Here is a 15,625-nt window from a genome sequence, read left to right as displayed (position 1 = left end):
TGTAAAAGTAAGATAAGTTTCAAGGAGTGGTCTATATCTCAGCTTGAGTAACAAGTCCTCAATTCAAAGAGTCAAAATGTGGTTGTGAGCCCTAGATTTGGGCCTGTTTGATATGATTTCCCTCGTACAGCTGAATGGAATCAAGCCGTGTCAACACAAGTTATGTCCGCTGGGAAATTCAGACTGAGACTTCTGCTGCTTTGCTTTCTGGTAGATCTAGCTACAGTGGGGAAAAAAAGTATTTAGTCAGCCACCAATTGTGCAAGTTCTCCCACTTAAAAAGATGAGGCCTGTAATTTTCATCATAGGTACACGCCAACTATGACAGACAAATTGAGAAAAAAAAATCCAGAAAATCACATTGTAGGATTTTTTATGAATTTATTTGCAAATTATGGTGGAAAATAAGTATTTGGTCACCTACAAACAAGCAAGATTTCTGGCTCTCACAGACCTGTAACTTCTTCTTTAAGAGGCTCCTCTGTCCTCCACTCGTTACCTGTATTAATGGCACCTGTTTGAACTTGTTATCAGTATAAAAGACACCTGTCCACAACCTCAAACAGTCACACTCCAAACTCCACTATGGCCAAGACCAAAGAGGGTCAAAGGACACCAGAAACAAAATTGTAGACCTGCACCAGGCTGGGAAGACTGAATCTGCAATAGGTAAGCAGCTTGGTTTGAAGAAATCAACTGTGGGAGCAATTATTAGGAAATGGAAGACATACAAGACCACTGATAATCTCTCTCGATCTGGGGCTCCACGCAAGATCTCACCCCGTGGGGTCAAAATGATCACAAGAACGGTGAGCAAAAATCCCAGAACCACACGGGGGGACCTAGTGAATGACCTGCAGAGAGCTGGGACCAAAGTAACAAAGCCTACCATCAGTAACACGCTACGCCGCCAGGGACTCAAATCCTGCAGTGCCAGACGTGTCCCCCTACTTAAGCCAGTACATGTCCAGGCCCGTCTGAAGTTTGCTAGAGTGCATTTGGATGATCCAGAAGAGGATTGGGAGAATGTCAGATGAAACCAAAATATAACTTTTTGGTAAAAACTCAACTCGTCGTGTTTGGAGGACAAAGAATGCTGAGTTGCATCCAAAGAACACCATACCTACTGTGAAGCATGGGGGTGGAAACATCATGCTTTGGGGCTTTTTCTGCAAAGGGACCAGGACGACTGATCCGTGTAAAGGAAAGAATGAATGGGGCCATGTATTGTGAGATTTTGAGTGAAAACCTCCTTCCATCAGCAAGGGCATTGAAGATGAAACGTGGCTAGGTCTTTCAGCATGACAATGATCCCAAACACACCGCCCGGGCAACGAAGGAGTGGCTTCGTAAGAAGCATTTCAAGGTCCTGGAGTGGCCTAGCCAGTCTCCAGATCTCAACCCCATAGAAAATCTTTGGAGGGAGTTGAAAGTCCGTGTTGCCCAGCGACAGCCCCAAAACATCACTGCTCTAGAGGAGATCTGCATGGAGGAATGGGCCAAAATACCAGCAACAGTGTGTGAAAACCTTGTGAAGACTTACAAAAAACGTTTGACCTGTGTCATTGCCAACAAAGGGTATATAACAAAGTATTGAGAAACTTTTGTTATTGACCAAATACTTATTTTCCACCATAATTTGCAAATAAATTCATTAAAAATCCTACAATGTGATTTTCTGGATTTTTTTTCCTCAATTTCTCTGTCATAGTTGACATGTACATATGATGAAAATTACAGGCCTCTCTCATCTTTTTAAGTGGGAGAACTTGCACAATTGGTGGCTGACTAAATACTTTTTTTCCCCACTGTACATCTCATCTGAACCCCAATCTCATATCTGTTTTTATATCTCCCTCTCTCTACGTCTCCTTCTCTCCTCTACCCCTACTCTCTCTCTCCTCTCTCACTCTCTCTCCCCCTCCCCTTCTTCTCTCCAACAGGATTGTGTTTGGGAACAGTAATGGTCTGGCGGTGGTGGACTACCTCCAGAAGACAGTGTTGTTGAACCTGGGGACAGTGGAGCTGTATGGGTCTAACGATCCCTATCAGAGACAGCCTCGCTCTCCACGCAAGACACGCCAGCCTTCCGGAGGTAATGGTAAAGACTGTTACCAGTTCACTGATTTACCACCAAGCAGATAGCTTTATGTAGGCTTGTACTATATATGGCCTTACAGTACAGTCTTTTGTAGTCTAATACTAGATATGGTTTATGTCATCTTAATTATACTATTACTTATAGTTATGTAGATATAGGCTGATGCAGTCTTATACGATGTTACAAGGATGAAAGGTATACTTGGTAGATGTGCTTAACGACTGTTCAGGCTGTATCACATGCACATGTAGGCAGTCAAAAAATAGCAATGGTGGTGGTGACGATGTTGTATGATGTTCTCTGTCTCCTCTCCTCCGTCTCTGTATCTTTGCAAATCCTTGATAGGATTTTGAATGGTATCTAAATTGTTCTTTTGATGATTCAGTACATCATCTTCTCTCTGTAGTGCCTGGCTGGCACACACACACTCAGACACATAAACGCCCCATCCCTCCTACACACACCCTGTCAGTGCAGCGCTGTGGTGTTATTGACAGACAGCAGCATCACTGACTGCATTATGACATACTGCCACCTTTTGTTCAGTGATGGTACTACAGTCTCCAGCATCACCAAATCAATGCCAATAACCACTGTGGTGTACTGACTCTGTAACCTGCGTGGCTTAGCAACAGCTTGGTGAGGAAATTAGAAGTATGTGTGTGTGTGTGTGTGTGTGTGTGCAGCATCTGGTGTAATTGACTTTGGTTAGCAGTGGGCTGGCACCTGTCAGAGTGTGGGGTCTTAGCAGTAATGACTTCTCCAGCTGTTCTGTCTGTCCTACCCACAGGATTAGAGTCTGGCTTGGGTCTGTCTGTCTGTCTGGGACTAGGCCTTCTGGCTCTATGTACAGGAAGGCTGGGGCAATGGCACAGCACAAGGGCAATGGCTTGGATAGCAGTCTGTTTAGTCTGTTTCAGCTCTGGTCTCTTTGGCAGACAGAGAAAATGGCGCTATACTCAAATTAAACCTACATATCATGACATCCTTATCAAACAGAAAGGGACAGAGTACATGTAATCTGTTGTTTGATGATAATGATATCTAATGTTGTGCAATGTCTGTCTCTTCTGCAACAGGTCTGTGTGACATCAACGAGAGTTCTGCCTCGGAGGACCGCTGCAAATCCCCCACTTCAGGTAAACTGTCTTTCAGCATATTAGAGTTAGCGTTACACTGGTACCCACATCAGTTACAACACCTACTGACTTTACCCACAACCCATTGTTTAGTAACAGGTGGGTTGTGGATAATAAGCATGATTCACTTGAAGACTGTATATTGACCTAACCTGAAAATTATGAATTCAGTGTAAACAACAGGTAGTACATACACTACATGACCAAAAGGATGTGGACACCTGCTCGTCGATGGGCATTAATATGGAGTTGGTCCCCCCTTTGCTGCTATAACAGCCTTCTGGGAAGGCTTTCCACTCGATGTTGGAACATTGCTGCGGGGACTTGCTTCCATTCAGCCACAAGAGTATTAGTGAGGTCGGGCACTGATGTTGGAAGATTAGGCCTGGCCCCCAAAAAATCCACTAATTTGAAGGGGTGTCCACATATTTTTGTATATACACTACCGTTCAACATTTTGGGGTCACTTAGAAATGTCCTTGTTGAAAAAAAAAGAAATACAGTGGAGACATTGTTAACGTTGTAAATGGCGATTGTAGCTGGAAATGGCTGATTTGTAATGGCAGATCTACATAGGCGTACAGAGGCCCATTATCAGCAACCATAAGTCCAGTGTTCCAATGGCACGTTGTGTTTGCTAATCCAAGTTTATCATTTTAAAAGGCTAATTGATCATTAGAAATCCCTTTTGCAATTATGTTAGCACAGCTAAAAACTGTTGTGCTGATTAAAGAAGCAATAAAACTGGCCTTCTTGACACTAGTTGAGTTTCTTGAGCATCAGCAATTGTGGGTTCGATTACAGGCTCAAAATGGCCAGAAACAAATAACTTTCTTCTGAAACTCGTCAGTCTATTCTTGTTCTGAGAAATGAAGGCTATTCCATGCGAGAAACTGGCAGCTTCATTAAATAGTACCCGCAAAACACCAGTCTCAATGTCAACAGTGAAGAGGCGACTCCGGGATACTGATTTTCTAGGCAGAGTTGCAAAGAAAAAGCCATATCTCAGACTGTCCATCTTAATCTTTTCTTTTTATTGGCTAGTCTGAGATATGGCTTTTTCTTTGCAACTCTGGCTAGAAGATCAGTATCCCGGAGGTACTATTTAATGAAGCTGCCAGCTGAGGACCTGTGAGGCGTCTGTTTCTCAAACTAGACACTAATGTATTTGTCCTCTTGCGCAGTTGTGCACCGGGGCCTCCCACTCTATTCCTGGTTAGAGCCAGTTTGCGCTGTTCTGTGAAGGGAGTAGTACACAGCGTTGTACAAGATCTTCAGTTTCTTGGCAATTTCTCGCATGGAATAGCCTTCATTTCTCAGAACAAGAATAGACTGATGAGTTTCAGAAGAAAGTTATTTGTTTCTGGCCATTTTGAGCCTGTAATCGAACCCACAATTGCTGATGCTCCAGATACTCATCTAGTCTCCCGAGTGGCGCAGTGGTCTAAGGCACTGCATCACAGTGCTAGCTGTGCCACTAGAGATCCTGATTCGAATCCAGGCTCTGTCGTAGCCGGCCGTGACCGGGAGACCCATGAGGCGGCTCACAATTGGCCCAGCGTCGTCCAGGGTAGGGGAGGGAATGGCCGGCAGGGATGTAGCTCAGTTGGTAGAGCATGGCGTTTGCAACGCCAGGGTTGTGGGTTCGATTCCCACAGGGGGCCAGTATAAAAAAATTAAAAAAAATTATAATGTATGGTCTCACTAACTGTAAGTCGCTCTGGATAACAGCGTCTGCTAAATGACTAAAATGTAAATGTAATGTAGTCTCAAGAAAGCCAGTTGTATTGCTTCTTTAATCAGCACAACAGTTTTCAGCTGTGCTAACATAATCGCAAAAGGGTTTTCTAATGATCAATTAGCCTTTTCAATTGATAAACTTGGATTAGCAAACACAACGTGCCATTGGAACACAGGACTGATGGTTGCTGATAATGGGCCTCTGTACGCCTATGTAGATATCCCATAAAAAATCTGCAGTTTCCAGCTACAATAGCCATTTACAACATTAACAATGTCTACACTGTATTTCTGATCAATTTGATGTTATTGTAATGGACAAAAAAAATGTTTTTCTTTCGAAAACAAGGACATTTCTATGTGACCCCAAACTTTTGAATGGTAGTGTATATAGTGTATTTGCATGTAATTCTATTAGAATGCATGAGCGAGATTTGGCTGCTATTGGTAAATATGGTTCTCTCTGAGATGTCACACTCACACCTTTGGATGTGGGAACCTTTTCTATAAAACCAAAAGTGTTACAATTCTCTGACTGAAAGTTTGATTTCAGGCAGACTTTATTGAAGGGTGAAGTTACAACTGGAGGTTTTTGGGTTTAAATAATTCTTTTTTTACAGGTCTCAGTTGTGTACTGACACTTCATACTTTCAATAAAATAGAAATAAGCATAAAAAATTAATTTGATTGATTTTGGCAGTTTTAAGATGTTTTATCAAAACCTGGGACATAAGCAGTAAACTGTGGAGTGGCCGCTATGATTCTGAATTGCCTAGACAGTTAAGGACCATAAAACTCACTGAATTAGTGAATAAGTACTCTGAGGTCAGTCCAAGATAGAAATGTATTGATTCCTACCAAATAGGATATTAGTTTATAAGGAGGGTTAGTTTATATGGACCTTCACAATCTTGGACAACCTCAATAATCCCATTAAAATGAGAAAAATGCTTTTTCTACCATTCTACGATTTGCCAAGATACATTTTTTTTCTATCTAGGATTTTGTCTGTGTCTTCCAGACCTCATATTTCGTTTGGACGTTTATAGGACCTGATGTAGTAGTTTCCTTGCCAGTTGGTTTTATTCATATAATGCTGTGGCATTTTCAGATCTAGAAATTAAATGAAACTGAAAACCTTCCTGTGAGTTCCAGGTGAGATCTGATCATGTAGCTAGGAGATGCAGATTCAATTATAGATTGTTGACAAACTACATCTGTATTTATTATCTAAAGTATATGGAACATGGTCATACACAGGTCAACAACAAACAACACTTTTCAAACATCTGCCCTTTGTTAGATTTGCACAAACAAATCGTTCTAGTCCCCTCCACAGTTACTGTCAAGACAAGGTGCTTCCTCGATGCCCTGCCCTGGATGATTATTCTCGGTTTGCTAAATTAGCATTTGAGGTGACGAGGCATGCTAATGAGAGAACAACCCAGTTCCATCTTATTACTGGGAGCTTGACATTAACACACAGACATTGGGGCTAAAACACAGAGCTGAGCTGATTTTTAAAAGGTCACACAGAAAAAAATAAGTTGTCCCAAGACTGAAGTCCTACTTCTAGCAATGTTCCAGGTGTTCAGTCAACTACGCCAACCCCCAACATCTGGTGTTGCTAGCTAGACACTGCCTCAGTTCACCTGCTATTTATGAGGATGGCATATCTGATATCCAGTCTTGCCTTGAGCATATGTCTCCTCCTAATTAAGATTATAGAGTCGTCGGGAGAGTCAACAAGGCTTTATAGATTTGTGCCGCTAAGAAAATAAGTAGTCTGAGCAAAAATGTACACTATGTCAACAAATATTCTGCATGCACCCAGGTATTGTTGAAACTGAAGATTGAGGAAAACTGCTACCAATTGGTTTACGTGTTACAATGATAACAAGACGAAAAACAGTCCTTCCACGAATGGACACATTTCGGGAACAGTGACTGGTAGGCGGTATGGTAAAGTACCAGGATGTTTCTAACTTCACGTTTATCTACTTCCTCTCAAAAGTGTTGGCGTCAAACCATCAGCAATTCTACAATGGAGGTGGGGGTAGAGGAGGTAAGAGTGGCCAAAGACTTCAACCCTGGAGTAGTTTGGTCAGGGATAGTACACTGTATAAAATAAGGTGTCCGCCCCTGTTTTCTTCTAGCAACCTGTCTCTGTCTCTGTTTCATAGTCACCTCAGTGGCACTGAATCACTGTTTGACTTAGAATAAAACTAAAATAACATGCACACACCCACACAGAGACACACTTAGAACGGTATACCCTAGACCTCCATTGCATGCTACATGTTTGTAGCACGAATGTCACGTCGTGAAATGTGCCTGTGGCAAATGTCCTTATCAGCCTCAACGATTGTTCCACCTTCACCCCCGCTCCTGATTGGCTGTCTGTCTGTCTGTAGTTATGACATCACAGCAGTCTATTTGTAGTCAATCTGTTCTTGTCCAACTCTGTCTTCTGTCTGTCCAACACCGTTGACTTTGCAGCAAGGTTTAAATTCACTATCATTCTCTACCTCATAGATTTAGGGGACATTATCAGTTTAAGAAGTGCTGTCTTTGCTTACAAGACAAATTCTGTGTGCAAGGTGTCTCTAACATTAGTTAATAAGGAATATAAATGGACTGTAATAAGCTCAGGAGGCTCCAAAAGTTAACGTAGTTCTGACTACCTAGCTAACAGTGCCTTGTAGGCCCCACCAGAGATACACCTTCTCTGATTGTACTGTACTGTCCTTCCACTGCCTTCTTCCATCATGCTCACTTCCTGCTCACTTCCTGTTTCCTGTTTCCTTCCTGTCCTCGGTGCATGCTCCTGTGGTGAGGGGTTCTGAATGAATGTGTATCTTCTTATGATTCCTCTCTTCCAGGGCACTGTGTGTGCGACATATGACAGCTTACTTCCTTGTTGTTATTTTGTCCGTTCCAGCATTCATCTTTGATTCAACAGAGTTGTCTTCCTCTGATGCTCTAATGCTTCCTTCCTATTTCATTCTAAAGCATTTTGCCTCCCCTGAAGCACAATGAAGCAATGCCCAACAGTTATACCAAAGCCAAAGCTTTTGTCTAAGCTTATGTGTATGTATAGTAACGCTATAAGCACAACCACAGCCCAGTCCTAGCTGCTAGCTCCCAACTCCTAGCTCCTAGCTAGCTTTGCATGGCCTGTCGTGTTAGCTTAGGTGTGTTTGTAAAGAGGGATGTTCTCTTTTTTCCAGCAAAGATGTCTCGGAAATTAAGCTTGCCTACTGAGCTAAAGCCAGACTTGGGTAAGCCTTAACTTCGTGTTTACAATTTTTCTTTTCTTAATTATTTTTTTAGAAAAACTGGACTTCACTGTATCCTCAAGTCCAAATGGTCTCACGATATGAGCATCTCAAGGGAATAATATGAGTTCCATATTTAGGTTACTATCCATGAATATAACCTTATGTAGTTTGTATACATACAGTGGGGAGAACAAGTATTTGATACACTGCCGATTTTGCAGGTTTTCCTACTTACAAAGCATGTAGAGGTCTGTAATTTTTATCATAGGTACACTTCAACTGTGAGAGACGGAATCTAAAACAAAAATCCATAAAATCACATTGTATGATTTTTAAGTAATTAATTTGCATTTTATTGCATGACATAAGTATTTGATCACCTACCAACCAGTAAGAATTCCGGCTCTCACAGACCTGTTAGTTTTTCTTTAAGAAGCCCTCCTGTTCTCCACTCATTACCTGTATTAACTGCACCTGTTTGAACTCGTTACCTGTATAAAAGACACCTGTCCACACACTCAATCAAACAGACTCCAACCTCGCCACAATGGCCAAGACCAGAGAGCTGTGTAAGGACATCAGGGATAAAATTGTAGACCTGCACAAGGCTGGGATGGGCTACAGGACAATAAGCAAGCAGCTTGGTGAGAAGGCAACAACTGTTGGCGCAATTATTAGAAAATGGAAGAAGTTCAAGATGACGGTCAATCACCCTCGGTCTGGGGCTCCATGCAAGATCTCACCTCGTGGGGCATCAATGATCATGAGGAAGGTGAGGGATCAGCCCAGAACTACACGGCAGGACCTGGTCAATGACCTGAAGAGAGCTGGGACCACAGTCTCAAAGAAAACCATTAGTAACACACTACGCTGTCATGGATTAAAATCCTGCAGCGCACGCAAGGTCCCCCTGCTCAAGCCAGCGCATGTCCAGGCCCGTCTGAAGTTTGCCAATGACCATCTGGATGATCCAGAGGAGGAATGGGAGGTCATGTGGTCTGGTGAGACAAAAATAGAGCTTTTTGGTCTAAACTCCACTCGCCGTGTTTGGAGGAAGAAGAAGGATGAGTACAACCCCAAGAACACCATCCCAACCGTGAAGCATGGAGGTGGAAACATCATTCTTTGGGGATGCTTTTCTGCAAAGGGGACAGGACAACTGTACCGTATTGAGGGGAGGATGGATGGGGCCATGTATCGCGAGATCTTGGCCAACAACCTCCTTCCCTCAGTAAGAGCATTGAAGATGGGTCGTGGCTGGGTCTTCCAGCATGACAACGACCCGAAACACACAGCCAGGGCAACTAAGGAGTGGCTCCGTAAGAAGCATCTCAAGGTCCTGGAGTGGCCTAGCCAGTCTCCAGACCTGAACCCAATAGAAAATCTTTGGAGGGAGCTGAAAGTCCGTATTGCCCAGCGACAGCCCCGAAACCTGAAGGATCTGGAGAAGGTCTGTATGGAGGAGTGGGCCAAAATCCCTGCTGCAGTGTGTGCAAACCTGGTCAAGACCTACAGGAAACGTATGATCTCTGTAATTGCAAACAAAGGTTTCTGTACCAAATATTAAGTTCTGCTTTTCTGATGTATCAAATACTTATGTCATGCAATAAAATGCAAATTAATTACTTAAAAATCTTACAATGTGATTTTCTGGATTTTTGTTTTAGATTCCGTCTCTCACAGTTGAAGTGTACCTATGATAAAAAATTACAGACCTCTACATGCTTTGTAAGTAGGAAAACCTGAAAAATCGGCAGTGTATCAAATACTTGTTCTCCCCACTGTATATTGCACTAGGGTTGGCAAAAAGCCCTGTTGATGGACTCATGACTACCAAAAGGATAGATGTGTCCTATGGATTTCCATATTCAGACTAACTAACAATCATCATTTGGCAGTCTATCTGCTACTTCTTGAGATAAACCTGGAGATAAGAGGGGGAGAGGACAGACATACAGCACCTTTTTTTGTAGAGAGCTTACCAAAAGTTCTACTACAGCACTTTTTGGTTGGATATTTTACAAATTGCTACGCTAAACTAACCAGCACACTGTTGCAATAGAGCTTTCTGTGTATGTGTGTGTGTTCAGCTTTCTCTTCCCCTTTTCTGTATCTCTACTTGTTTCTTTTGTGATTAGTCCTTTCCAAAAGATCAAACGTTTTCTTATAGGTGACCGACAGATGCAACGACAGAACAAAACGTCCTTCTTTAATTTTGTTTTTATCTGAACAGTTTACCCAAATCGAAAAGCACAATTACCTTCCTAGGATGCCCAAATGGCAGAAACCCTTAGATGGGAAAGAGAGGGGTATTGGGTCAGCACCTTATCGAATATGCCAAATCTGTCTGATGCAGGGATATGATAGACTGGTAAAAAAAAATTTGAGGTGTCGACATATAACACACTAACTAAGTGTTTATACATTATTTATAAAATTTTGTTAATTCATCATCCCATTAATTCTTATTAACTTAATCATTAGCAACTCACAAGTAGTTATTAAGACTAATAAGACTGTATTAGCGTATTATATTGACACCTCGTTTAAGATTTTGATGATGGGTGAGTTGTTTTTAACTGATAAATAAAATAAGACAAGTACAAAGTTGTAAAGTTTCAGTGAAATCTTCCCATGGGTCTCTTTCCTACATGCCAAATGTTCTCTATGTGCCGACTCTTAATTTTATGAGTTCCATCTGCTCCACAGATAAAAGTTTTATATTCATTCTTACCCATCTGGACCTCAAACTCTAAGTTTGCCACGTAAGGAAAAAGGTTTTCCCCACAGTTTTTTCTACTTAAAAAAAAAAAAACAGTACATCTTGTCATCAACTGATAAAGTTATTTTACAGCTATTTTACTACATTTCAAAAGCTGTTTTAGACCTGTATAAAATGAACGTCTGCTCACTGTTTGCTGCTCCCGAGTGTAATTGCTATTTTAGCTTAGTGATACAATAATGTTTTAACCGCAATGTTGTTTGTCAGATTCCAACTGCAGTCTACCAACCATACAGCTGTTGTTTACAGTATTCAGGTACTGTATGTTTGTGTATTGTGTGTATTCTCTCTCTGTGTGTGTGGGTGCTTTACCTCTCTGTGCCCTCTCCTCTACTGTCCTCCTGTCTGTATGTCCTCCACGGGGTGCCAACCCACTAGACCACCGGGACAACTCCTTCAGCCGTTCACGCTCCTCCTCCGTCACCTCCATTGACAAGGAGGCACGCGAGGCCATCACCTCCTTCCACTTCTGTGAGACGTTCGCCCGGAAGGGGGACAGCACCATCACACCTTGCCTGTACGTGGGCACCTCCCTGGGCACAGTGCTGGCTGTGGCCCTCAACCTGCCCCCTGCTGGGGAACAGAGACTACTGCAGCCCGTCATCGTCTTGCCTAGCGGTGGGTGTCTGGGTTATGTGTAAATGGATGAGTGGGAGTGTGATTGTGTGAGTATGCAAATGAATACGTAAGGCATGCTAACAACTCTTTGCTATATGTTTGCATGTTTCTGTACACACATTACATCCCGCTCTACACATAATCTACATACCAAAAGTTTGATAATACGTAGATATATTTTCAACGCACCAACATCTCAATCCCCCCTATCTGTCCAGGTACCCTGGGGCGTCTGAAGGGCAGTATCCTGAGGATGGCCTTCCTGGACAACACGGGCACCTTCCTCCCCCCTGCCTTCGAGCCGTGGTACGAGCCCAACGCTGTGGGCGCCGACAGTGAGGAGCGAGACAAAGGCCGTAAACGCCGCCCGGTCTCTGTGTCGCCCTCCACCTCCCAGGAGCTGCAGGAGAGCCAGTATGCGGTGGTGTGCTCTGAGAAACAGGCTAAGGTCATAGCACTGCCCTCCCAGAACTGCATATTCAAACACAGCATCACAGAGACATCGTTCGTCCTGAGGGCTGACGTGGTCCAGATGAACATAGGGAACTGTGTGGCTTGCTTCTGTGCTAACGGACACATCATGACCCTCAGGTGAGTCAGTGAGCCATACAAACACACACAGGTCAGAGAGCTACATACACTAAAGCTAATTGATAATACCTATATTACAATAGCTTATCGAATACTAAGGTTAGACTGAACGTTTCTAGATGAAACGTTCCTTTTCTAGACACGCCCAGTAGAATGTTGTTGTGTTTGAGTAACACTGTGTTGTATGTGGTCTCCCTCTTTGTCTGCAGTCTGCCGGGGCTCAGACCGTTGCTGGATGTAAACTACCTGCCGCTGACAGACATGCGGATAGCCCGGACCTTCTGCTTCACCAACCTGGGCCAGGCCATGTACCTCACCTCCCCCACTGAGATACAGAGGATCACATACAGCCAGGAGACCTGCGAGAACCTGCAGGTCAGGACCACACAAATACGCCCACACAAGAACTCAGGCGCGCACGCATGCACGCAAACACACACATACAATCAACATACGTGTATTTACGTGTGTATGTGCGTGTTTCAGGAGATGCTGGGAGAATTGTTCACACCAGTGGAGACCCCGGAGGCTCCCAACCGAGGATTCTTCAAGGGCCTTTTTGGGGGAGGAGCAACTTCCCTGGACAGAGAGGAACTATGTGAGTGACACATACACAGAATGTACATACAGTGGAGGAAAAAAGTATTTAGTCAGCCACCAATTGTGCAAGTTCTCCCACTTAAAAAGATGAGAGAGGCCTGTAATTTTCATCATAGGTACACGTCAACTATGACAGACAAATTGAGGAGAAAAAATCCAGAAAATCACATTGTAGGATTTTTAATGAATTTATTTGCAAATTATGGTAGAAAATAAGTATTTGGTCACCTACAAACAAGCAAGATTTCTGGCTCTCACAGACCTGTAACTTCTTCTTTAAGAGGCTCCTCTGTCCTCCACTCGTTACCTGTATTAATGGCACCTGTTTGAACTTGTTATCAGTATAAAAGACACCTGTCCACAACCTCAAACAGTCACACTCCAAACTCCACTATGGCCAAGACCAAAGAGCTGTCAAAGGACACCAGAAACACAATTGTAGACCTGCACCAGGCTGGGAAGACTGAATCTGCAATAGGTAAGCAGCTTGGTTTGAAGAAATCAACTGTGGGAGCAATTATTAGGAAATGGAAGACATACAAGACCACTGATAATCTCCCTCGATCTGGGGCTCCACACAAGATCTCACCCGTGGGGTCAAAATGATCACAAGAACGGTGAGCAAAAATCCCAGAACCACACGGGGGGACCTAGTGAATGACCTGCAGAGAGCTGGGAACAAAGTAACAAAGCCTACCATCAGTAACACACTACGCCGCCAGGGACTCAAATCCTGCAGTGCCAGACGTGTCCCCCTGCTTAAGCCAGTACATGTCCAGGCCCGTCTGAAGTTTGCTAGAGTGCATTTGGATGATCCAGAAGAGGATTGGGAGAATGTCATATGGTCAGATGAAACCAAAATAGAACTTTTTGGTAAAAACTCAACTCGTCGTGTTTGGAGGACAAAGAATGCTGAGTTGCATCCAAAGAACACCATACCTACTGTGAAGCATGGGGGTGGAAACATCATGCTTTGGGGCTGTTTTTGTGCAAAGGGACCAGGACGACTGATCCGTGTAAAGGAAAGAATGAATGGGGCCATGTATCGTGAGATTTTGAGTGGTCCTTCCATCAGCAAGGGCATTGAAGATGAAACGTGGCTGGGTCTTTCAGCATGACAATGATCCCAAACACACCGCCCGGGCAATGAAGGAGTGGCTTCGTAAGAAGCATTTCAAGGTCCTGGAGTGCCCTAGCCAGTCTCCAAATCTCAACCCCATAGAAAATCTTTGGAGGGAGTTGAAAGTCTGTGTTGCCCAGCGACAGCCCCAAAACATCACTGCTCTAGAGGAGATCTGCATGGAGGAATGGGCCAAAATACCAGCAACAGTGTGTTAAAAACCTTGTGAAGACTTACAGAAAACGTTTGACCTGTGTCATTGCCAACAAAGGGTATATAAAAAAGTATTGAGAAACTTTTGTTATTGACCAAATACTTATTTTCCACCATCATTTGCAAATAAATTCATTAAAAATCCTACAATGTGATTTTCTGGATTTTTTTTTCTTTTCAGTTGGTGAGACGCAGGCGGGTAAAGCGTCCCGTGGCCTTGCCCAGCACATCCCGGGTCCTCAGGGCCTGGAGGGAATGAAGGGGGCAGCCTCGGGCGTGGTGGCGGACCTGGCGCGTGCCCGGATAGCGCTGGACGAGAGAGGGCAGAAATTGGGCGAGCTGGACGAGAGGACGGCCGCCATGCTGGCCAGCGCCGACTCCTTTGGCAAACACGCCCACGACGTAAGAAAGAGAGACGTTACATTGTGAGACAAAAAATTAAACTGATCTTAGATCAGTATCTAGGAGCAACTTCATCCTGTACTCCTAGAAGATACTGCTTGTAGGCCTAGTAACACAAAAGTGTCATGTATAGCCCCTAGAGGGAGACAAAGGGGAGTTTTCTGTAACACTAGCTTTCCATTTTCCCGTCTTTCCACAGATGATGCTGAAGTGCAAAGACAAGAAGTGGTACCAGTTCTGATCTGAAAGAGGGGAGCAGAGCCAAATGGACACAGCTTCATCCGGACTCTACATGCCCCCCTCCTCCATCTCTCCATCCATCTCTCCTTCCATCTGTCCTTCCTTCGCTGGACACGTGGGATACTCTTCCCTAGCACAAGGTTGTATACTGTATTTACCTCAGTCATAAGATTTCAACTGAGGAACGGACTGGAGAGAAGGACAAACTGAGAAAAAAAGGTGTCCTCTTTATTGTTGTCTTTTGTTTGTTTGTTTTCCCCTCTGTGGCCTGCCAGTTGGCTGGAGCTCTGGGGTTCCCTCATCCTCATTCGCCAAAATGTTCTGTGCCGTCATCTCTGCTCCAACCAATCTGGGACCAGTATACTAAAGACAAAAACAGACACAACTGAGAGAAAAAAAATTAACAATGAAGAAACAACGACTACAAAAAAAATCTCAAAATGGAAAAAGAGGAAAAATAAAATATATACATAATTATATATACATAAATCTATATAAATGATCAACACTGTATTCACTTCCAACTGTCAAGTGCAAAACAACAAGAGGACAACTTCACAGGTGAAGCGAAACTGGTGGTGGGCAAAAGAAGCTCTACTCAAAGTCACAGGATGTGATGTCATAGTGACAGCCGCCTCTATGCAGAGAGTTGCAGGATAAAAAAAAAGCAAGTCATTCCAATGTACACTGGATCCTCTCTCCTTGATCCAACTAGACTCTCCTCATCATATGGATTCACAGTTTTTGTATTGTTCCCAACTGTATTATACATGTATTAATTTATCTTTCCTCTTGTTT

The 15,625-nt window shown here is 43.4% G+C and overlaps 1 protein-coding gene across 2 annotated transcripts in view; it reads left to right on the top strand.

Moving 5' to 3' along the window:
* LOC311108719 (syntaxin-binding protein 5-like) overlaps window positions 1-14,828 on the top strand; it is a gene marked incomplete at both ends in the record, with an annotated part of 136,316 nt that extends 121,488 nt beyond the window's left edge. Inside the window, 10 exons of one of the 2 annotated variants that reach the window (XM_084151440.1) lie at window positions 1,944-2,095; window positions 3,181-3,240; window positions 6,995-7,045; window positions 8,211-8,261; window positions 11,422-11,661; window positions 11,880-12,252; window positions 12,462-12,627; window positions 12,739-12,850; window positions 14,367-14,587; window positions 14,787-14,828. In XM_084151440.1, coding sequence (XP_084007566.1) covers window positions 1,944-2,095; window positions 3,181-3,240; window positions 6,995-7,045; window positions 8,211-8,261; window positions 11,422-11,661; window positions 11,880-12,252; window positions 12,462-12,627; window positions 12,739-12,850; window positions 14,367-14,587; window positions 14,787-14,828 — 1,468 coding nt within the window. The remainder of the gene's footprint in view (window positions 1-1,943; window positions 2,096-3,180; window positions 3,241-6,994; window positions 7,046-8,210; window positions 8,262-11,421; window positions 11,662-11,879; window positions 12,253-12,461; window positions 12,628-12,738; window positions 12,851-14,366; window positions 14,588-14,786) is intronic. The other variant, XM_084151441.1, reaches the window with a different exon arrangement.
* Between the last annotated feature and the right edge of the window lie 797 nt (window positions 14,829-15,625).

The sequence above is a fragment of the Coregonus lavaretus genome (assembly GCF_964263955.1).
Source record: "Coregonus lavaretus genome assembly, chromosome: 33".
NCBI lineage: Eukaryota > Metazoa > Chordata > Actinopteri > Salmoniformes > Salmonidae > Coregonus > Coregonus lavaretus.
This window is presented reverse-complemented; position numbering and strand designations above follow the sequence as displayed.